The following is a 25,411-nucleotide window of genomic DNA, read 5'->3' as shown; positions in this document are numbered from 1 at the left end:
GTGCCATCTCTTGTTTGTATCTATATGAACCTCTGATTATTTTTTGTATAAGTGCGACCGATTGATAAAGATACAGCTTTCTTGTACAGTGCAGGGCCAAACTGGTGATGCTAGCAACCCAGTTTTGACCCGTGAACCGTAGTTTGGGGACCCCTGTACTTATCGGTTTCAATGTTTGCCTACAGTCATTTTCCATCACGTTCGGTCGAGATGTGGAAGCACTTCTACCGCAAGTGATCCATTTATATTTTCATAGGAGCAACAGCCAATTCAGGGGTTATGGATGGATGTTGCACGCGGGTCAATATTACCATTCATTCCCAAACTAGGGGGCGCAAAGCGCTGTTAAGTGGAGCGCGAGATCCCTGAAGTGTTTGAGGTAAATATTTGCCTTTAAAATACTATTTATTTACTTTTATGTAAATTTATATTTGACTAATTGGAACACAAATAAAAAGGTATGTAGAATTCGGTAAATTCAGTGTGATGAAAGCACCGATGTTGCACAATGTTGCCTGTTCTCGAATGAACTAAAAACGACCTCAAAAGCCATTCATGATATGGTTGCAAATCCAATTTGATTGAAAAACATAATATTCTGCGAGCCCTAAAAATTTGGCACCGTCACAAAGCTGAGACAAAATCACTAAAGGTACGTTCAAATTATTTTTTGATCTTTTTGAAAATAAATCAATAATTAATTAATTTTAACCTATGTTGTTTGTAGTGAAAGCAGTTTTTATTTCTTAAATAGAGAAGAGGGGCGTGAGAGTGTTCAGAAAGAAAGGGGCGTCATGGAAAAAACAATCGCGTAGAGCAAACTTTCAACTTTCATTTCATCTAAGTTTGATTACAAAATGACGAGAAATTGAAATCAGATGCACTACTTTAAAAAGTCTGAAAGTCTGTCCGTGCGGCCGGCCGTTTGCACGTACATTAAAGAATGCTAATTTTTGGTATACACTGATAAGATAAGAAGCGATTAGATTTTGGGCTTCGGTGGTTAACGCCCTAAGCCAGGAGATACAAAACGCGTGTTCGCGCTACTTTTTCGTATACCTTTGCATGGATTTAGTTTATGCGTCCATTTTGTAAAAAAATTTAAATAAACGTGTAGCTCAATAATCTATCGTGTTTTACCATCAATGCGTTTTCCGAAACGAATTCAAAATACCTGAAAATCTCATTTACGCACTCACAATGCTTTTAAATTGGCACGCGTTTCTCATAGGCATATGGCGAAGATAAATGTCCCGATAACAACGAATGATGTTTTGATGTATTCCTCATTATCTGTGCGTTCTTGCATCATTTTTAATAATTACGGTTTGATTGTTGCAGAAATTGATTCGCACGTGCATGGGCGAGAAGAATGCTTAACAACAATACAAAACGCAATCACCTTCCAGATGGACAGGTAGGTTAAATCCTGTAAACCACTTTAATCTAAAGAATTTACTTAGGCACAGACGGATTCCAACGCCAGCCATCCATCACCTAACGCGGATCACTCTTTAACTCCTTCAAATAACAATGAATGGCAAGGAAGCAACGATGACGTGGTTCTTAGACGAAGACACTCTAGTTTTCAATATAGTAGCAGCGATTCAATTTCGAGAGATGAAGACTCCTTTAAAGAAATGCAAGGTAGGTGAAAATACGTGTACTCATTTTATGTAAAAAATAACATGGTCAATTTTAGCCGACCTCGACACTCTATTTAGGAGAGGACTTATGTATAAGGGAATATACTGGCCAACTTTGAATAATAACTTTCACAGTAAAAATTTGGAAATCGCGTACTTGCGATATTCCCATCGACAAAGACAGAAATCCCTCATTATTGTTAACATGGTCGATCTACTTCTAAAGGTAAGTTTAGGGTTCCACTAATAGTGAACACCACATTTTCAGTTACAAAAATTGCGCTATTATTGGTAGGCCGTTATATTAGATAGGCCAAACCTAGATAAAATTAATCCTAGTGGCGTGTCTCATTCAGACGAAATTCCTGTTTAAACCTTAGGGACATCCAAAATATTTCCTTTTTGAACTACCTCTCCAAAGGTCTCAAAATTTGTATGTCTTCTTTTTTTATGAGCGACCTATAACGTAGATATAGTAGCGGCTTTACATACATTTGTAGATACACCCTTTCATGCGTTATAAACATAAAGATGTAAAAAAATTCGGATCCCAAGAAATATTATTTGCCTTTTTGATTTTCGTACATGTTATCTTGGTATTGGGAACCACCAGCAATCGGCTTGTTTTCATAGGTTTGTGGGAACATCCTTTCCAATTTCTCAATTATTCGAAATACAACTACGAACAACTACAAGGTGCGTGAAAAGCAATATAATCTTGACGAAATTTGAAGATTAAGCTAGAACATGCCATTCTTGGACTGACAACTCACAACAGAAATGGTAAGAATCTCAAAAAAATTGTATTCAGTTGAGAATTTAATAACAGATATTGCCTACAACTTTTCTAAAAAGGTTATGCCCATTGCCCACGCGCTTGTATTACCTAAATGTGATTGTTCAAATTCTATTGGGCTACAAAAGTTTTTGAGTTGTAGAGGGTTTATTCAATATTGGGTGACACGCGGTCCTAATCTTTTTCTGTCTGTTGATTTAGTTGAGTGCAGGAGTCAAGCTTTAATTTAATGAGACAAGGATCGATTCGATTTATAAACCGACGATTTTTTGAAACCAGCTGATGAGGTTTTACTACAAAATCTATAATGATGGTAGCTAAAAAGATTTTGGTGAACTTTTTTTAAGTTGAAAATGTAACTGGTTGAAAGAAAGTTAATAGACCTATTACACAATATAATTTGTCAAAAGAAGTCCTACTAACTAATAACTGATAATGCATTAATTTCACCACGGCCTAAACTAAATATTTGTTTTATTATTTTAAAAAATTAATTAAAAAATTACTACGTAACACTTGACGATTGCCAAAAGAAGTGACCACTTCTTATCGTTGAAGTTAAAAGCTTCTCTCTCGCCTCAAATTCCGCTTACCGCTAAACGCGTCGATTTATACAAATTAAGTATCTCTTAGTATTTATTCCATTGTGACATTATAACTATCATCAACAATATTTATCTCCTAAACCCGCAGACATCTCCCTATAGTTTTGCTATGCGCCCACTTATATTTCATTGGCACTTACATCGATTCCGTAAATCAATGTTATTAGTTTTAATTCCACCACCTTAAAAAGTTACAATTTTATGTTACAGCTCGCACTATTTGTGGTATGGATAACATTGGCAAATAAATCCATACAAGAGGTTATGTCCGATCCAGCAGAATCGGATGCAATAATTTGGTCAATTTGCGGAATGGCAGCGAACATAGGCGTTTGCATTGTGGGCTGTTGGAGATGCTTCGCGAACAATTACCTACATTGGGCAGCGGTCTGCACGTGGTTACTACTTAACGTTCAAGGTACAGTATGTCAAAAACAAAAGCAATGCCATAAGCTTTTACGCATTTAGGATTCTTTGGGAAAGCGCTAGGGTTCAACGAGACGCAAGATTTGGTTTGGTACATATTATTTATAATTTTCGTACCTTACGCAATGCTACCGCTACCTTTACTTTGGTGCATGATAGCCGGTTGTATAACTTCCGTTGGGCACATAATCGTTACGGCAATAAAACTGTACGCGTATAAGAATGGCTTTGGAAGAGTAAGTAAATGTAGAGATACCTACCCTCAAACTAATAGACCCTTTTTGAGGATGGAGAACCACTTGAGAACTGCAGTACGACAAAAATAATAGTAAACATTTTCTTGTACATCGCCGTTAATTACGCCGGCATGTACACAAAGTACTTAACAGACCGCAGCCAGAGAAAAGCTTTTTTGGAAACACATCGTTCGATGGAAACGCGATTTCGTACGCAAAATGAAAACAATCGTCAAGAAAAGTTGTTACTTTCAGGTGATAAACGAATTTTCCTCGCGATGGACTCATTGAGTTTGTGTTGCAGTACTGCCTGACTTTGTTGCAAAAGAAATGATTAGGGATATAGCCAGGGAGGAAGAAAGGGGAGGTACATTTAAACCGCACCAGTTTCATAAGATTTACATTCACCATCACGAAAATGTCAGCATCTTATTTGCCGATATCAAGGGATTTACAGGTGAGGTGAATTAGTTTTCTCCTCTTAAACACTTCAGTGAGACAAATTGTAGCGCTGGCAACTCAGTGTAGTGCCCAAGAATTGGTAAGGATTTTGAACGATCTCTTCGCACGCTTTGACAGGTTAGCCGCTGTAAGTTTGTGAATGAATTTCAAAGCATTTTTTACATTGTGAGTTTCTAGGAAAATCACTGTTTAAGAATCAAGCTTTTGGGCGATTGCTATTACTGTGTTTCTGGCCTTCCAACGCCTAGAGCAGATCATGCACACTGCTGCGTGGAAATGGGTTTACACATGATTAAAGCTATAAAGGATATTCGACATAAAGCTCAGGTAAGGCAAAGCCTTTTAAATAGGCAAGTAGGTAGTTCAATTCCACATACGTTATGTGTGACCCATCACTGAAATGCCCTTTAACTTAATTTGAAAGAGGCATCTTCTGTATGAAGTTCTTTTGATATCCCCTAATCAGTAATTGCAAATTGCGCAACTTATTTTGACTTACAGTATTAGCCCGTTGCTGATGATTCAAAAGCAAAACTTAATATTTCCAGGTTAATCTGGATATGAGAATAGGGGTGCACTCTGGTTCTGTACTTTGCGGCGTATTGGGTTTGAGAAAATGGCAATTTGATATATGGTCGTATGATGTTCGCCTTGCCAACCACATGGAATCGGGAGGTATACCTGGGTAAATATATAGTTTACTACAATTAGTTAAAGCATCTGTACAGTGAATACATTAACCATCAGTCTTAATTAATTATCTAAGAAAGGTTCAGAACTTTCGGCACAAAAATTACACATAACGAGCGACCTTATATTTGCCTATAATATTATTCATTTCACAAGTACCCTAGATACTAATTAATATGAGGCAAACTGATTGATTCCGCGGAAAGAGGCGATTTAAAAAATCATTGCAGTTAAACGTACGTGACCAAAATTATTGACTGGGAAAATGGCATCAATTCACTTAAAAAATCAGCTAAAATGAATCGTTCATCTTCCACTTCCCCAAATATCATTGATAATATACGTGCGCACGGTATAAGAAGATAAAAATCCTACCTTTATAAGACGGCCCTTCTGGATCCTGAAACAAAGAAAAGATTTCCGTTAAAAAATGAAATAAAGGGCAACATGCGATTTCAATGAAATTAATTGATCGTCATACATCTTCTACATGCTATGCTTTATGGTGAAGGTTTCATTGTAAAAATTGCTTTGCAAATATGGGCGACAGTAGTGGACACAAGGGAGCCAAATGCATATAAGGGTCCGGTTTAGCACTTAAAAATTGAAATCAGCAAAAGCGCAATATAAAATTAGTGCTACAACTATTTACGGTACAAGTATAAAGACAGCAATGATAGTGATACGTCGCTCTTAATCGTCGAGGAGGTGCAGTACTTGCCTGTTTTGTGAGCACTTCGCTGCTCCAACTTAAGCTAAAGGAGAGCAAATCGGCAAAAGTATAGAATTTTGTTTTACCCGCATCAACGCCAAATTAGTGCCAAAACACTTTCCAACAAGGACACGTTCAAGTGTAATTCATGTATGCTAAAATCTCCTCCAACTTGGCAAATTATTTTTTAAAATAAACAACTCGAAGAGTGCGCTTCATTGGTCATAATTCTTGCTTTTTTGTATAAAAGCAGACTAAAAATGTATCTGATATGTCGAATTACAGCTAATGCAAATGATTAATTCCCTTTTGGTAACTATGGCGTATAAATTACCGCCTTATAAACCAACAAAAAAGTATCAACTTCTTTGCGCAAAAAAAGTAGGTGGATTATTTTTTACCGGCCTCGGTTCCTTACATTTTTTGAAGCACTCCCATTGCGTAAGATAGTTGTTTAAAAAAATCGGGTAACTTAAAATATGAACGTGTTTTTCAATAAAATTAAATTTGTCTTCAATTTTAGGAACATCTGTTAATGACTAATGCGTCCTTATCTTTAGCGACACATTTGGTGACTTGTTTGCATGTTTAATTCAAAGACTCTGGAAGAAAGTATAATGCTACGGTATACTTCCGATTAGGTTTTTGGTTTAATTATACTATCAATAATTACAAATTTTGAATTTACGTCACGTCATAGCTATCCAAAATTCTGCTTTGAGTGTTAAAGTTCCCAGAATAAAAAGCGTAGGTATAATTTCTACTGATTGAAATAGCGGTAGTAACCGTGGAAATTGTTCCTCGTATTCTAGCATTATTCCACAAATAGTGTAATTGAAAAACTGTTAAAATACACGCTAAGGACTTTAATATCATAATTAAAAACTCACCAAATTCGATTCGCCAAGCCGTAGGAAGTACCTACACAAAACACCTCACCTGTTCAAGTTTAGCGCGCAACTGCAACTTATAGATAACTTATGCGCAACAAATATTCGCTCCACTTCTTGTACCTTATCGCTTAAAACTGGAAAGTAAAATTTTCCCAAATTGTAGCGGCTTTAAACAAATGATTCGAGAACAACAAATTGTATCTTTTGCTCACTCAGTCCATTATAGGTCACTTATACTAAAAAGGCACGTTGCGCAAAAAAGTTATCTAAATCTTTTTTTAATTAAATTTGCAGTTGCTGTACAGATCTTTTTTTGAAATACACAATGTGCACATGTAAAAAAATTTTTTCCCCTACTTTTAAAAAACAAAATCCTTTTGAAGGAGGTCTCCAAACAAATATACATCTGTCTGTCATATTAATTAGTTTGAATATTGCTGCTTTGGCTTAAAAAAAATGTATCTCTTGCGCCTTACTGTTACCGGCACTATACCAATTGACAATATCAACTTTTTCTTTAGTTGAATACATCGCACACGAACGAAAATATAAATACGGAAGCCAAAGCAACAATATTCAAACTAATTAATGTGACAGCCAGATTTTCATTTTTTTTGGTTGCATAAAATTAGGCGCCTTTCAGAAGAGATTTTGTCATTCAAAAGTAGATATAGGGAAAAACAATACACATAAATCCTATTCCTACTTCTTAATGCACTGTATGTAATTATAGGTCTCAGGAAAGCGCAGTCACAATTATTTGTGAAATCAGAAAATCATAATTTTTAATTATTTGCGCACTCGCGATTTTGACAAAATGAATTTCAGTTCTTAATTTCTTAGTAAAGTGATTATAGAGCAAATGTACCAAATTTGGTTCAATTGGATGGGATTGTGTAGCCATGATTTGGAAAACGTTCAAAAATTAACAGTTATTTGTGACTGTGACACACTTTCGATGCGCGATTGTGACCAAAAGCTTTTCAGCTCTCAGAGAAACAGATCGACCGGCATCATTGAGATTTTGTTTGATTCCCTTTTCTGGTGCTTCAAAACGTGTATTTCCGTCATTTTGTACCCCAGTGCAATACCCCCCTTTACTAACGTGCGGGTAGTAAAAACGATTGGTAAATAAATGGAACCTTAGTAAACATGTAAACTTTTGACCAAAAGCGAAAACCCAAGATAAAGTTCCGTCTTTTCCCCTTTATATAACCCAAGTTTGTTGCTATTCTTACTAATTGCCTCTTGTATTATTAATAGTTATTATATTTGTTTGTTCTATCGATGAAGCGTTGTGCAATCTACACAAAACTAAAAGGGTCATTTGATAGATCCAGCATGATCATCTATTCTATGACATGGGATGATGTGACAGTATATTTTTAGTGAGGATAAGGTCTCCTCAATAAAATTAAATAAAACATGTATTACATAAGTCAAGTGCGCGCATGTACCCCTCGTTTTAGGTCGCTTGCAATGGGACATCGGGGTGTGTAAGTGGCACAACCTACAGGTTCCAGAACTGTCTGTGCAGCTGACGATCTGAACATAATGGGAAAGTCCATGTTTTGTAACTGTGACACAAAACAGGGCGGTCATTACCGGGGGTGCGCGGGCGCACTGTCAGGTGCATAGACAAATCGCTAGTAATACTACATTTTCATATTTGAAAAATGCGGAAATTACAATATTGTATGTTGTTGTGCGAGTATCCCAAACATCGGGGTGCCAGCAGCCGCCATCGAGTCGATAAAAAATATAAACCGATACAACGGAATATCGAAGAATCCTCAGTATTACCATCACTTTTTAAACGCCCATTTAGGTATATAAACCTTGTAAAATAAAATAGTAGGTACACAAAAAATGTATCAAATTCATGTCTTGGGCATTGAGAGAATACTCTTAGCCTTTTTTCCAACGATCTTGGGGGATGAATAACGATTTTGACATGTTTGATCAAAATATATGTGGTCTCAGAAACAGAATTTAACATATTTCAATCAAATTTATCAGATGAGCAAAAGTACATCACTCTTTCGCATCAAGATAAACGTACGTTTAATACGTTTGGAAGGTTTTACATCTCCAAATTCATGTATAAAGAATAATTTTGGGTACGTTTTGCTATAAAACTATTGATCTAAACTATAGAGAAGAGTTATATTGAATTGTTGCACATCTAAGAGTAATAGGGAATAATTTAAAGTCCAAACTCGGGGAATGAAATATGTTGATTTCTAATATACTGAGCCCTATAACTTTTGTTCCTGTTGTACCAGCTTCCTGAAAATCAATACCTTTATGTCCAAAGTACCCGTATGCCAAATTTCAACACGATCTGTTAAACAGAGTTATAGCGCACACGGGCGGACGAACGGACGGATGGACAACAATACAAACCTATAAAGGATCTGGGGATCCTTAATAATTATACATAATTGGCAGTAACGCTGACTCGGAATTATTTTTAGCAATATTCTGAAAGGGCGTTTTTCATACAAAAATTGTAGCTACCTAAAGGGCGATTTTCTGAGAATTAATTATGGAGAACATTGCATTATCTAACCCATTTCAGGAAAAATGTTCGAGGGACTGGACGCATATTTCACACCAAGACGACTCTCACCCTCCACTCAAGGTACCTACGCTCAAAATTGATACAATGAAATCAAATAGGAATGCGCGTGAGCTTAGTGCTAGCAAAGAGTAGGTACATATTACTCTTTGGTGCTAGCTTTAGTTGTGAACATCCCTATTTTATTTCATTGTATCAATTTTCAGCGTGGAGCGTTCGCCTTGAAGTGAATGAAGCTTAATCAGTTCCTCACCGAACGACTTCTATAGATTGAACAGATTTGGTGAAATTCGCTCGATTGGAAAAGCAAGGAAGGCTACTTTTCCCGACGCCGATGGATATAGAGAGCCAAAATGAAATGACTAATAAACAAAATACTGAAAACAGAATTGGAAAATTCGAAACCGTTCGGGAGTTATCTTGTCCACAGACGTACGGACGGACAGACGGACGGACAGACGGACGTAAAAATGTATCTTATATGTCGAATTACAGTTAAACAAATGATTAATTCTCTTTTGGTAACTATAGCGTATAAATTACCGCTTTACGAGTATAAACCAACAAAAAAATATCAACTTCTTTGCGCAAAAAAAGTAGGTGGATTATTTGTTAATTAAATTTGCAGTTGCTGTACAGAAATTTTTTTTTGAAATACACAATGTGCAAATGTAAAAAAAATTTTTCCCCTGTGTCTACTTTTAAAAAACAAAATCCTTTTGAAGGAGGTCTCCAAACAAATAAACATCTGGCTGTCATATTAATTAGTTTGAATATTGCTGCTTTGGCTTAACAGAAAATATATCTCTTGCGCCTCTGTTACCGGCACTATACCAATTGACAATATCAACTTTTTCTTCAGTTGAATACATCGCACACGAACGAAAATATAAATACGGAAGCCAAAGCAACAATATTCAAACTAATTAATGTGACAGCCAGATTTTCATTTTTTTGGTTGCATAAAATTGGGCGCCTTTCAGAAGAGATTTTGTCATTCAAAAGTAGATATAGGGAAAAACAATACACATAAATCCCATGTCTACTTCTTAATAAATAGTACTGTATGTAATTATAGGTCTTAGGATAGCGCATTTGTGAAATCAGAAAATCATAATTTTTAATTATTTGCGCACAAAAAAAGTAGGTAGATTATTTTTTACTGGCCTCGGTTCCTTATATTTTTTGAAGCACTCCCATTGCGATAGAGATAAGATATTTATTTAAAAAAATCAGGTAACTTAAATTGTGAACTTTTTTTCCATAAAATTAAATTTGTCTTCAATTTTAGGAACATCTGTTAATATACTTCCGATTAGGTTTTTAGTTTAATTATACTATCAATAATTGCAAATTTTGAATTTACGTCACGTCATACCTATCCAAAATTCTGTTTTGAGTGTTAAAGATACATGTATTCCCAGAATAAAAAGCGTAGGTATAATTTCTACTTATTGAAACAGCGGTAATAACTGTGGAAATTGTTCCTCGTATTCTAGTGTTATTCCACAAATAGTCTAATTGAAAAACTGTTAAAATACATGCTAAGGACCTTAATATCATAATTAAAAACTTGCCAAATTCGATTCGCCAAGCCGTAGCAGGTACTCGTACCTACACATACACACCTCACCTGATCAAGTTTAGCGCGCAACTGCAACTTATAGATAACTTATGCGCAACGATATTCGTTCCAAGTTCGTCGATCTTATCGATTAAAACTGGAAAGCAAAATTTTCCCAAATTCTAACGGCTTTAAACAAATGATTCGGAAACAACAAAATTGTATCTTTTTCTCACTTAGCCCATTATAGGTCACTAATACTAAAGAGGCACGTTGCGCAAAAAAGTTATCTAAATCTTTTTTAAATTAAATTTGCACTTGCTGTACTGATCTTTTTTTGAAATACACAATGTGCACGTATGAAAAAAATTACTGCACACCATTACATTACGTAATGTACTAGCAAATAAACCTGGGTACATTATACAGTAAGTAGACATAGGGTTTTACGAGGGGATATGTGTGTATTGTTTTTCCCTATGTCTACTTTTAAGACAAAATCTCTTCTGAAGGAGGTCTCCAAAATAACTTTTTCAAACAAATAAACATCTGGCTGTTATATTAATTAGTTTGAATATTGCTGTTTTTTCTCTTAACAGAAAATATATCACTCACGCCTTACTGTTACCGGCACTATATCAATTGACAATATCAACTTTTTCTTCAGTTGAATACATCGCACACGAACGAAAATAAAAATACGGAAGCCAAAGCAACAATATTCAAACTAATTAATATGACAGCCAGATTTTCATTTTTTTTGGTTGCATAAAATTGGGCGCCCTTCAGAAGAGATTTTGTCATTCAAAAGTAGATATAGGGAAAAACAATACACATAAATCCTATGTCTACTTCTTAATAAATAGCACTGTATGTAATTATAGGCCTTAGGATAGCACAGTAACTATTATTTGTGAAATCGGAAAATCATAATTTATAATTATTTGCGCAATCGCGATTTTGACTAAATGTATTTCAGTTCTCAATTTCTTAGTAAAGTGATTATAGAGCAAATGTACCAAATTTGCTTCAATTCGATGCGCGATTGTGCCCAAAAACTTTTCAGCTCTCAGAGAGACAGATCGACCGACATCATTGAGATTTTGTTTGATTCCCTTTTCTGGTGCTTCAAAACGTGTATTTCCGTCATTTTGTACCCCAGTGCAATACCCCCCTTTACTAACGTGCGGGTAGTAAAAACGCTTGGTAAATGGAACCTTAGTAAACATGTAAACTTTTTACCAAAAGCGAAAACCCAAGTTAAAGTTCCGTCTTTTCCCCTATATAACCCAAGTTTGTTGCTATTCTTACTAATTGCCTCTTGTATTATTAATAGTTATTATATTTGTCTGTTCTATCGATGAAGCGTTATGCAATCTACACAAGACTAAAAGGGTCATTTGATAGATCCAGACCATGATCATCTATGACATATGGGATAATGTGACAGTATATTAATTTTTAGTGAGGATAAGGTCTCCTCAATAAAATTAAATAAAACATGTAAGTATTACATAAGTCAAGTGCGCGCATGCACCCCTCGTTTTAGATCGCTTGCAATGGGACATCGGGGTGTGTAAGTGGCACAACTTACAGATTCCACAACTGTCTGTGCAGCTGACGATCTGAACATAATGGGAAAGTCCATGTTTGGTAACTGTGACACAAAACAGGGCGGTCTTTACCGGGGGTGCCCGGGCGCACTGTCAGGTGCATAGACAAAACGCTAATAATACTACATTTTCATATTTGAAAAATGCGGAAATTACAATATTGTAGCGAGTATCCCAAACATCGGGGTGCCAGCAGCCACCATCGAGTCGATAAAAGAAATAAACCTAACGGAATATCGAAGGATCCTCAGTATTACCATAACTTTTTAAACGACCATTTAGGTATAGAAACCGTGTAAAATAATATAGTACACAAAAAATGTATCAAATTCATGTCTTGGGCATTGAGAGAATACTCTTAGCCTTTTTTCCAACGATCTTGGGGGATGAATACCGATTTTGACTTGTTTGATCAAAATATATGTGGTCTCAGAAACAGAATTTAACATATTTGAATCAAATTTATCAGATGAGCAAAAGTACATCATAGCCTGATGATGGGTGATTAACCCGAAATCGATTGCTTTATAGAAACAATAAAACATTTGTGGTTCCTTTTAATATTTCAAAGAATCTCAACGAACCAAAAAATTGAGAACTTCATTACATACATTACATAAAAGTACATCACTCTTTCGGCATCAAGATAAACGTTTAATGCGTTTGGAAGGTTTTACAACTCCAAATTCATGTGTAAAGCATAAGAGACCACAGAGAAGAGTTATATTGAATTGGTACACATCTAAGAGTAATAGGGAGTAATTTAGTGAAAGTCCGAACTAGGGGAATGAAATATGTTGATTTCTAATATACTGAGCCCTATAACTTTTGTTCCTGTTGAACCAGCTTCCTGAAAATCAATACCTTAATGTCCAAAGTACCCGTATGCCACATTTTAACACGATCTATTATAAAAAGAGTTATATAGGGCACACAGGCGAACGAACGGACGGACGGACAATACAAACCTATAAAGGATCGTGGGATCCTTAACAATTATACATAATTGGCAGTAACGTTGACTTGAAATTATTTTTTTTGCCTTATTCTGAAAGGGCGTTTTTCTTTAAAAAAAATGGTAGCTACCTAAGGGACGAGAATTAATTATGTAGAACATTTCGTTTCGTTATAAAATGCATTTCAGGAAAAATGTTCGAGGGACGAATTTACCTGGCGACTAACTTTAGTGGTATTAGCAGACTGCAGAGACCCACGATACGATACAGCATATTTCACACCAAGACGACGCTCACCCTCCAAAATTGATACAATGAAATCAAATAGGAATGCGCGTGAGCTTAGTGCTAGCAAAGGGTACATATTACTCTTTGGTGCTACTTTAGTGTGAACATTCCTATTTTATTTCATTGTATCAATTTTCAGCGTATGTTAGTGGAGCGTTCGCCTTTTGGAGTGAATGAAGCTTAATCAGTTCCTCACCGACCGACTTCTATAGATTCAACAGATTTGGTGAAAATCACTCGATTTGGAAAATCAAAGAAGGCTACCTTTCCCGCCGCCGACGGATTTAGAGAGCCAAAATAAAATGACTAATAGACAAAATACTGAAAACAGAACTGCAAAATTCGAAAGCGTTCGGGAGTTATCTTGTCCACAGACGTATGGACGTACAGACGGACGTACGGACAGAAAGTCCCAAATTATGAACTCGTTAATAAGTATTTATTTGATAATTAGTGCCAAAACACTCCCCAACAAGGATACTTTCAAGTGTAATTCATGTATGCTAAAAGCTCCTCAAAACTGGCAAATTATTATTTAAAATATCAAACAACGCATCGAGTGCGCTTTATCGGTCATAATTCGTGCTTTTTTGTATAAAAGCAGACTAAAAATGTATCTTATGTGTCGAATTACAGCTAATGTAAATGATTAATTCTCTTTTGATAACTATGGCTCTAAATTACCGCTTTATAAACCAACAAAAAAATGTCAATTTCTTTGCGCAAGAAAAGTAAGTGGATTCGAGGGTGGATTATTTTTTACTAGCCTCGGTTCCTTATATTTTTTGAAGCACTCCCATTGCGTAAGATAGTTGTTTTAAAAAAATCAGGTAACTTAAAATGTGAACGTGTTTCTAATAAAAAGAAATTTGTCTTCAATTTTAGGAACATCTGTTAATGACTAATGCGTCCTTATCATTAGAGACACATTTGGTGACTTGTTTTCAAGTTTAATTCAAAGACTCTGGAAGAAAGTATAAACGCTACGATATACTTCCGACTAGGTTTTTGGTTTAATTATACTATCAATAATTACTTATTTTGAATTTACGTCACGTCATACTTATCCAAAATTCTGTTTTGAGTATTAAAGTTACATGTATTTCTAGAATAAAAAGCGTATAATTTCTCCTGATTGAAACAGCGGTATAGTAACCGTGGAAATTGTTCCTCGTATTCTAGCGTTATTCCGCAAATAGTGTAATTGAAAAACTGTTAAAATACACGCTAAGGACCTTAATATCATAATTAAAAACTTACCAAATTCGATTCGCCAAGCCGTAGCAGGTACTCGTACCTACACATACACACCTCACCTGATCAAGTTTAGCGCGCAATTGCAACTTATAGATAACTTATGCGCAACGATATTCGCCCCAAATTCGTCTATCTTATCGCTTAAAACTGGAAAGTAAAATTTTCCCAAATTGTAGCGGATTTAAAGGAAGGATTCGTGAACAACAAAATCGTATCATTTTTCACACTGGGCCTAGGTCCCTTATGCCACAAAGGCACGTTCCGCAAAAAAGTTATATTTTTTTAAAATTAAATTTGCACTTGCCGTACAGATCTTTTTTTGAAATAGACAATGTGCACAGGCAAAAAAAATTACTGTGTCTAGCACAGATACCACCCGCACCGGATTGCAGTTAAAAATTATTTGGTATTGTATAGAATAAAGCTGAGCTAATTGGGAAAATGCAGTCGCCATTATTTGTGAAATCAAAAAATCATAATTTTTATTTATTTGCGCAATCGCGATTTTGACTGAATGTATTTCGGTTTTTAGTAAAATGTCTACACAACATATGTACCAAATTTGTTTCAATTCGATGGAATTGTTTAACCATGATATGGCAAAACGTTCAAAAATTGACAGTTTTTTTGTTAATTTGACACACTTTCGATGCGCGATTGTGCCCAGAAGCTTTTCAGCCCTCTCTTTTATGTCTAAAAATATGTGTAACAAATTTGTGTCCAATCGGTTAAGCCGTTTAATCGGAAATGAGAGTACACACACAGACAGAGAGACAGATCGACCGACATTGACCTTCTGCAGAGGCACCTCTAAAAAAGCATTATGCGGGTCACTCTGTAATTGGGCGCAATCCTGTTGAGGGCCCAGAACAAGAGAGGGATAATAAATAAATAAATCATTGAGATTTTGTTTGATTCCCTTTTCTGGTGCTTCAAAACGTGTATTTCCGTCATTTTTTACTAAAAAGCGAAGTTTGATATACTTTCTTCGCTATTTTGTTCAGTATTTGCGCCAAAGAAGGAATTTTTCGAGACCACTTTTCCATGGCTTCTTCTTCTCCACTGTTGTATATCCTTTCCTAGATTATTGCAACCAGGCTAGTTTTTATACGAAAAACAGACATTTTTGGATTTTTGTACCTCCCAAATTTTGCGACTCTATAGTTAAAATTTGAATGTATTGAATGTGTTTACGGGTAAGTAGGTATGCGCTAGAAAAATAGTCTGTACAGTATAACTTGATTCCTGATCCTCATAGTCAGTTCGGCCAAGCGCAATTATATATTGTACCATCTTTGTTGGAAAAAGGAATTTTATTTTCGAAAGGTGTTTGTTAAATACAATTCCACTGCAGCCTCTATGTTAATCTACCGCAAGACTTTTTTTCTAAAACTTTCTCAACACAACAATTTGCATTAACCCCCCTTTATTCTTACAGTCGAGTTCACATTTCGGAAGCAACATATCAGTGCTTAAATGGTGTGTATGACGTGGATCCAGGAAACGGTCAAGAACGCGACGCCTACTTAAAAGAACATAACGTACAGACGTATCTCATCAGGCAGTTGGAACCAATGAGGTCGAGAAAAAGACTGGCTTCACGTCCAAGGTAAGACACCTTGAAGCCAAGATTTTACTCACAAAAAGGTCCACGTCTGCTTCCATGAATCAACTATGTCGAGGGAGGGGTAATGCTAATGATATCAATTATTTCAGTATATTCTCCAATAAGATATGGCCTGAAGACGAAATAACTTCCAGCTTCCCAACTAGTCCGGTGTCACCAGTTTCTCCACCGCCATCGCTCTGTGAAAGGAGCGACAGTGGCATCGAGCACAACACCGTCGACGATGAAAACACGACGGATTGGACGCCTGAAATCCCTTTCGAAAACGTATACGTTAAACTTCACAATGAGATCTATAAAACATGTTTGTAGCTACACCATAGCGTGTCTTTAGACTTGGACGAAGACTTGGAGTCGATTAATTTCTCCATTGGTAAACAGAAGTACGATATGCGTACCGATAGCAAGATAGGTTCGGCTTTTGCGCTTTCCTCAACCGACAAGACACCAGAGATACTCGATCATTCGATGGAAATTGAAAGTAATAAGAAGATGCGGAATGCGAACGTTAATCCGTGGACGTTGCGATTTAAGGATAAAGAAATCGAAAGTCAGGTACTGATGCATACCGCTTATTTTGAAAGTAATATCTTCAAACGTGTATCTTTGTTTTAGTTCAGTCAGCTTCGCGAAGATATGTTCAAATCCAACATGTTGTGCTGTTTTATAATTTGGATATTCATTCTAATTTGCCAAACAGTTATTATGCCTTTGTAAGTACAGTTACATATCAATTCTTTATAGTTATGTATATTCTTACGTTAAATTTTGAAATCGAAATCAGTTTTGGTAGGGTTTGCAAAGGTGAACTTCTTTGGGTCCTTCCCATTTATCCTTAAACATGGTAAAAAAGAAGTCTTCTTCCCAATGTTTATCAAAATGGTAGCTTTTGGTCGCTTGGGTGCATTCATTTTAAGTTAAGGCGATCGACTCAGCACTGACCAGTAGATCGCGATCAACGGTTTGGCCATCTCTGGTGTAGGGTATTGTCTTGCCCGAGAGGTAAATAGTTCGCAAAGTAAATGTGTTTATACACTAATAAAGAAATCATGATGGAAATCATAAGAAAATCACAGGTTACCATGGAAAATTAGGGGAATTCAAAAATCGCATTTTTAACAACCCTAATTAATAGGTAAATGAAAATTAATTACAATCAACCTTAGCAACTTGTGAACTAGATTTACTCTTATGTTTTAGGATGGAAAATGATTGAAAACCTTTTTTCGTCCCATACTATAACATTTACCAGTTGCAGTGTTGTATCATTAAATATTTTAATTTTTTATTCAATGGTTGTATGGGCTTCATAAAGCAAACTACTAAATTCAGAAATTCATGAGAAATTAGGTTCTACCCATTTAATAAGGAAGCCACTTCTAGTACAAATTAAACTAGAATTACTAGGGCATTGTATTGCTTTAGGAAGGTCTGCACAAAATTACCCGATGGGTTCCATTTGTAGAACTTTCCCAGTTATGAATTTTGTTGATTACCTATTGAATCTGACATATTCTCAAGTAAATTTTTGAATATTTTTCAGTTTTCTAATCAGCAGAAATCTTTTCCATTCTTACTAAGCATTTCATTACTTATAACTTTCATATTCCGGTAATTCCGAAAAAATTTCTAGCTCCTGGACTAGTGCAGTGTCTAAACAATCTTGAAATTAGTACATAATTCCAAAATTCCTCCAAACATTTGCTTGTATTTGCATTTCCGCGCGGATGATACTTTTCTTTTCGCTTTAGCAATTTGGCTGCAACTATCTGCGTGGCCGTTGCTACGATCTTGCTTACATCTACTACAATTCTTGTAATGGCGGAAGAGTTTGAGCAGTTGCCAGAAACACTGAAGCACATCTCTTCAACTTTAGTTCACAATCATAGAAGCCGGAATGCCTTTATTTGTGGCGTCATCCTTCTAATGGCTATAGCAAGTTCGGTGGGATTATTTATTAAAATGGACCTATTTAACAGCTTACATTACGAGTTAAGGCAAGAGAACTTTCTTTCAACGTACAGTCACTTTAAAGAAGGCACTAGCAGCAAAACAAATAGATCTACTCAAGAGATCTTCATTAACCTTAACGTAATGGCAACCATTCACAATGTCACCATACACCAAGACAGTATATGTAACAAATCTTGCTTTGAACGCTTACAAAAAGTTCTTGGTATGAAAGACGATATGGCTAACGGTAATGACACGATATCACCAAACTATACTATGCCTAGAATTACAAAACGTTCGATAACGTTTGTAACAGACATTGTTAACGTTAGCAACAGCGGAAATACTAAAGTTGTAACCTACGACGCCTATGCTTGCTCCTATCCAGAATACATCGTATTTAGCTGGGTCCTGTGCCTAATCGCACTTGCAACTGCGCTAAAATTGTATTACTTAATCAAGATCATGCTGGCTATGCTAATGTTGACTTGCTATACTGTATTAATACTAGTACCGTTTAACGAATTATTTAATTATCAGATTGGAACCGCAGATGTCAGGTGAGCCAAACGTACCAGACAAAGCGTAAATCTTATGTCAGGTTTTTAGCCACTTCGTTCCACTGTCTGGGAAAATGTTGATTCTGTTGATTATATTCTTCCTAATGGTGGCGCATCACGCGAGGTTAGTTGAAGTTACATCGAGATTGGATTTCTTATGGAAGCAACAGGCCGAAAGGGAGCTCGCCGATATGCAAGAAATACGGCACAACAACACACAGTTACTGAAAAACATACTACCGGATCACGTAGCGAAACATTTTCTTAGAAATGAGCGGCTGAGTGATGTAATTGCATATCTTAATCACTCCCAAATTAACTGTATAACTGTTTCAGGAGTTGTATTCGCAAAATAGGGACGAAGTTGGTGTACTGTTCGCCAGTATACCAAACTTTATTGATTTCTTCTCTGAAGATATGAACAAGGGTATGGAATGCATAAGACTTCTTAATGAGATTATAGGTAAGCTTTCTTAATCACTATTAGGTACTAATTCCTGCTGAATCTTGTTGATTTTGAGTTAATTTTCCAAATGTTCGCCATTAATTTTCATCATGTGTTCCTTTTAAGCCGATTTCGATGAATTGCTAGATGAACCGAGGTTTAGCACCATAGAGAAAATTAAAACAATATGCGCAACTGCAACGTATATGGCAGCATCGGGACTAAATCCGAAACATAAGGTAAATAGTACACTCCATTTTTGTACCTTAGAGGGTCCATAACGGAAAATTTGTACGGTAGTTTTGATTTCTTACATTAATGTTTTTTGAGTAGCTGAATCCAAACGCAAATATCTTGTCGATTTTTGCGTATAACTCGGAAACTTTTCAATGTTTAAGTTTATATGAAGTTTCTTACAAACTTTATCATATAAGTTCGAACTCGAACGATGGTATTTCCGAAAGTAAAACATGCATAACTTTTACATCGGACGACCAGTCTAGGGTTTTGTTTACTCATGCCTCTAATAAAACTATGGGGGGGGGGGGTACTTATCATTCAACGCTTGTAGTAAAAAACTGTTTATTTCTCCCAGGGACATTCCTCTCCTCCTTGTTTCAAAATCAATACAAATAAATCACCCTATGAAGCTATCGGTCACTAAGTACGCAATTTAACTATTATAACCATTTGTTACGGGGGCTAAATGTAGCCCAGGGCGTTGATGTAAATATTGCACACAATTTGCGCTACCCTTGAATGCATTACATTTTACAAGGATTAAAACATTATCACTGCAGAAGATCGGTTTTGAGATTGTTCTAGCACTAAGGGACAACTTATACTGCATTGAATCTACTTGGCTTTGGTATATTGTGTAGTAGCTACATCTGGGGATATTTTAGTAAGTATTGTAGATGGAAACTTCAGGAATATATAATTAGTATGATTTATAAAGAAAAAAAGACCACTTGCTTTTTACCCTAGGGAATGTCAAGTATTGATATTCAATAAAGTACTATACCATTATAGTCCAGGCTAAATATATAGCTCTAAAATAATTTATTTTCAAAAAAATTAGCTACCGGGCGAAACCGGGTTTTTCAGGCAGGTGAAATGAAACAGCTGATTTTTTCCAAAAACTGTTTTTTTCGTTTTTTATTCTTATTTTTGCGAAAAAAAGTCGTAGGGGTTTGAAATTTGGAGGAAACATAGCTTGTTTTATGATAAAAAAAGAAGATAATTTTTTGGTCCTGTAAAGTTGAACCGTTTCCAAGATCTCACGATTTCTGAAAAAAAACCACCTCTTCTTCAAGGGGATGAAAAATCTATTCTTTTTCATCGTACAGAGGTGCGCGGGTAGCAAAATTTTCGTAAAGATAAATAAAATATTATTCCAATAGAAAAATTTTTAGAAAAGCGGCAAAAACGGGAGGAACAGTTTTAAGATATACCTACCGTTTTTGACATTAGGTAAATAGCTTTTGTTGCAACTAAATTAACGTATTGGATCCGCGCTAATAAAAAGTTTTTGAAATCTGTCTTCTCTCTCCTCTTTAATGTTGCTAAAATATTTTCTTTTGTTACCTAGTGCCCAACTGCCTTAATTAAAACATCTTTATTATTTCTTTTTTCTGCATTTTTATCGCAATAAAAGCAATTCGAAGTAAAATCGAATTCCTTTGCTTCCTGAACAACTTGTTTTTGTTTACTAACTCTTCTTCCTGCCTGTTTTGCAGCTGATGGGATTAAGCTGGGCCTGTTGATCGTTAATTTACAGGAATTATGTATAAAATCCTCATAAAGTTTATTCCAGGTTTTACATCTCAAATCATTTGCTTTGGCCGGTAAAACTAACGTTCTTATTGCAGATTTTGCAAGTTTAGCAACAGGCCCAACGCAATTGCACCAGCTATAAAACAGGCAGGAAGAAGAGTCAGTGAACAAAAAGAAATTGTTGAGGGATCAAGATAATCCGATTTTATTTCAAATTGCTTTTATTGCGGTAAAAATGCAGAAAAAAGAAATAATAAAGATGTTTTAACTAAAACAGTTGAGCATAAGATAACAAAAGAGAATATTTAAGCAAACATTAAAGAGAAGCAAGAAGACAGATTTCGAAAAAATCTTTATTAGGTAACATCCAACATGTTGATTTATCACGTCAAAAACAGTGTATATTTTAAAAATGTTTTTCCAGTTTTTGGCGATTTTTTTATCATAAAACAAGCTATGTTTCCTCAAAATTTCAAACCCCTACGACTTTTTTTCGCAAAAATAAGAATAAAAAACGAAAAAAACAGTTTTTCCAGTTTTTCTAGGAAAATTGGAGGTTATGTGAAAATAGTGCAGATACAAAAGTTGCTCATTTTCTATCATTTCTATAACTTTTACATTGAACATTTTCGTCTAAAATTAATAGTTTTGCCACAATTTGCAAACCACTTTCCACCCCTTTCAACTCCCATGATTTCACCCGCGGAAAAATTCAGCTGTTTTAATTATTTTTTGCGAATTTGTATTCATTTCACCTGATGCCTGAAAAACCCGGTTTCGCCCGGTAACTAATTTTTTTTGTAAAAAAATATTATATAGCCTGGACTATTATTCATAGAGTCGTGAATCGAATCTATGTAGTTAATTAACTTCTACGCATTTGTGCCCAATTCTGATAATCTTGCTGCTAGTAAATAATTTTTCTTCCCATCTCTGGTTCTTATTCTCTTGTTTCTGAAGTACTGATTACCTATTACTTTTGCTAGTATAAGAAACAATAAGTAGGTACAGCTACTTTTCAGATCACCCTACCCCCGCCCGAAACTACAGAAAGGAAAGATCCCTATAAACAACGTCTTTTCTTTTTATACACTTCGGCAATTTGATAGAGGGACCGACAGTTTTCCTGCCATACTAGGTGCTCAAAAAATGAAAGCTTTATTTAATTACTAGGCTGCTAAAAATCGCGGATAAAGTGCTATTGTCTGAATAAATGAGCCCACTTCCGGCGATACCAACCACGACCCAATCTGATAACATTTACTGCAACCCATTTCATTAGTTAATTAAGTCCCCTTAATAGATCGAGTTGAAATTCCGGAATTCCGTAGTTTCGTTACCGCCGATCGCGTAAGGTTACGTTTATCAGGTTTATTTACGTGTAAGCGAGCGACCTTGTCGGTTTGTATCCTAGTTTTAAATTAACATGCGGAAACTGAAACCGGCTAATGCTTAATTGACTCAACTGAAATCCTAAAATACTATTTCCCCTGCTCTCTACTTTACTATGCCGAGGGCTATCTGTTGCTATATAAGTAATTTACATATCTATACTGGAGTAATTAAAAACTTTACAGCTATGTTTAGAAGCTGGTAAAATAAAATAAATCTGAAAGCTACGTTTCTTTGTAATGGATCACCAAATTAGTCTTCCCTTCAGTATCCTAATCCTAATTCAATCTCTTCCATTTTCGTCCGAAACCTTATCCATTCTCATACATTCGCATCTTATGGATAAAGGGACTTTGAAAAGCTTACAGTGCCTATTTTTTTATAGTTCAAAATGTACTTGTAGTCAAGGAATGAAGTATTTTTGCACAAAATCTAATTTAATGCTAGAGGTGGAACAACAGTTGAAACTTTAAATTGAGAGTTATTCACTAAATCATAGCTTTTAATAATAAAGTGTGATTTTGACATGGAAGAGCAGGACATGGACAGGATATAGCATAAATACGCAAATTAACAAACATAACAATTCGCTCAATACGAGAAAAGGAAATTTCGTGTAAATAGGTACCTGTGAACTTTAAAAAGGAGTCAATTACCAAAACTGCCCATTTTCAGAGCTAAAAATTTGAAAAAGTTGGTCGTGTTTACATTTTTCAATGTTGGAGTGTCTCATTTTGTTAATAAACTTGTGACTCATATTCACTATTAAAAAAATGGAAAAAAGCAAAACTACCTACATCACAAATTTCCTGGGTTAAAATATCACCAAATTGGCTTGAATTTAAAAAAAAATGGGAAAATATAATATGTTGTTTTTCAGGATTGTATAAACATGGAAGGCCCAGAACATTTATGTACCTTAATAGATTTTGCAATTATGATGAAACAAAGATTAGATGACGTCAACGAACATTCGTTTAACAACTTTGGCTTACGAGTCGGGGTGTCTTGCGGGCCGTTGGTTTGTGGGGTAATAGGCGCGCGTAAGCCCGTTTTTGACATTTGGGGCAATACGGTTAATGAGGCGTCCCGCATGGATTCTACCGGTGTGGTTGGAACGATTCAAGTTCCAAAGTATACCGCGCAGGTGAGTAAGTGGTATAATGAAATGCTCTAGTGTTTGACTGAAATTGTAGTTGCTGGGAATGCGAGGGTATGAACTAAAATTGCGAGGATTAATTGATGTGAAAGGTAAGGGAAAGATGGAAACGTACTTCGTTATTGGCCGACAAGCAAGTAAACCTCCAGGATTTCAACGTCAGCCAAGCCAGTATAGCAGTTTGGCAGCGGTTGTTTACGCCATGGCCCAGGCGAGACGCAAACAGACTGTTAACATACGTAAATATTATTTACTGTAAAAATAACACTATTAACGTAATATTACAACTAGCTGGTGGCACAGTGATAACAAGGCCAAAATCTCAACAGAAAGACGAATCATCAAGGAAGAAAATATTTCCAAACTATAGCTCCATGCGAATTTCTCATCGGGCACCTACTAATCCAGTCCGTAGAAATACTACGCGAACTCATCGGAGCAATCTTCACGCTAGGTGAGAATTTCTCAAACAGTTTCCAATCAATCAGTATGAATTTAGGTCGCAACCAAACATGAGGCAATTAGGATCCGGAAGCAATCTAGAAAATTCGAAGTTATACAATAAATCCATCGACCAAGGTACACCAGTGAACTCAATGCACCGAATGACCATATCCCAATCAGCGCCGCACACTCCACTATGCGCGTGCCATTGCGATGGTCAAACAGCCAGATCAGTGCCAAGGTTACTATCAGAACCGACGGTTAACCAACAGACCAGTTTATCTCCCACGATGAACGCATACCACCATATAAATAAATCGAATCGTAACTCACCATGTTTGCAAGATAGGCTGTTCGAAACGGTGGCGGGAGATGCATCCGATGGTACCAAGATTTTAAAAGTGCCAGGCTACATTGTGCCAATTCATTCTCCTAGTAAAACGCAAAATAAAAGGGACTCCAAGTTTAATTTAAGGTCACCGTTAACGAAACGGGATGCAAAATGTAAACTAGATACTGTTAATAATATATCAGCTAACCCCAATGGAACTGATTTTACTTCAGACTTGACCAATGTATAAGGGATGTACTGACAAAAAAGGGAACAATCCTAGATTGATTTCGTTCCGAATTATAAGTATTATTTATTTTTAATTTTTATATCTTTTTATGTAATAAAGAGCAACTGTATAGGTATTTAAATTATTAAATGATGTATGTATATTTTCGAAGCTGTATGTTTTTAATGTCTTTTACGAAATGGGCCATTGGAGATACTCCGTTCGTCCGCCCGTTCCTAATTACTTTTTAGTCGAGAGTGCTATTAATCCGGAATGTTTTATAAATAATAGAAGACACTTACAGTCCGACAGGGCATCATCATTTACCCGCATTGTTATCTGTTGTTTTTATGTAAAGCCAGTAATATCACCGTGACCAGTGCTTAACATGTATGTAGGTATAGGTACACAATAATATCAGATTTTGGACATTTTTTCTACGTTTATGTTAGTTGAGGCACCGCGAACCGCCTCGGTTATTGCCCAATTGATCCCGCGAGTCGGTCGATCCAAGCGAATCGACATTTTATTGAAAAATTTATTATACAATCGTTAATTTTATAGAAACAAGGTTTAAATGCTAACGTTTGATGTAGATTCACACCGCCTCTTTAAATAAAAGGGAAAGAGGGTGAGAAATATTTTTGGAAATTATTCCCCTGTCTACTACAGTTATGAAAGAAAAAGGTCACTTAAAATACAACCATTTTCTAGAAAGAAATTCAATCTCTAGTTACGGCCACAGGTGCGATGACTAATTCCTTATCTCG

General features: G+C 35.8%; 1 protein-coding gene across 1 annotated transcript; it reads left to right on the top strand.

The window, feature by feature from the left end:
• Positions 1-359: 359 nt before the first annotated feature.
• Positions 360-24,768, top strand: LOC116169542 (adenylyl cyclase 78C). Its single transcript, XM_031485656.1, has 23 exons — positions 360-379; positions 1,342-1,417; positions 1,464-1,647; positions 1,703-1,872; positions 3,258-3,465; positions 3,516-3,709; positions 3,760-3,964; positions 4,014-4,166; positions 4,219-4,298; positions 4,349-4,498; positions 4,720-4,856; positions 16,164-16,334; positions 16,442-16,619; positions 16,665-16,907; positions 16,968-17,065; positions 18,104-18,865; positions 18,915-19,152; positions 19,202-19,328; positions 19,437-19,549; positions 23,359-23,625; positions 23,675-23,876; positions 23,929-24,091; positions 24,137-24,768. The coding sequence occupies exons 2-23, from the start codon at positions 1,373-1,375 to the stop codon at positions 24,660-24,662; spliced, it is 4,614 nt and encodes a 1,537-aa protein (XP_031341516.1). The 5' UTR covers positions 360-379; positions 1,342-1,372; the 3' UTR covers positions 24,663-24,768.
• Positions 24,769-25,411: the final 643 nt, after the last annotated feature.

This window comes from Photinus pyralis, unplaced genomic scaffold, assembly GCF_008802855.1.
Source record: "Photinus pyralis isolate 1611_PpyrPB1 unplaced genomic scaffold, Ppyr1.3 Ppyr1.4_LG4, whole genome shotgun sequence".
Taxonomy (NCBI): Eukaryota; Metazoa; Arthropoda; class Insecta; order Coleoptera; family Lampyridae; genus Photinus; species Photinus pyralis.
The sequence above is the reverse complement of the archived record's forward strand: the minus strand, read 5'-3'. Positions and strand labels throughout refer to the sequence as shown.

Excerpts from the sequence above, each read along its gene's own strand:
- LOC116169542 (XM_031485656.1), top strand. The coding sequence starts at position 1,373 with ATGCTTAACAACAATACAAAACGCAATCACCTTCCAGATGGACAG. Across the intron at positions 4,167-4,218 it reads CGATATCAAGGGATTTACAG|CGCTGGCAACTCAGTGTAGT; the intron begins GTGAGGTGAATT and ends GACAAATTGTAG. Across the intron at positions 16,335-16,441 it reads AGACTGGCTTCACGTCCAAG|TATATTCTCCAATAAGATAT; the intron begins GTAAGACACCTT and ends CAATTATTTCAG.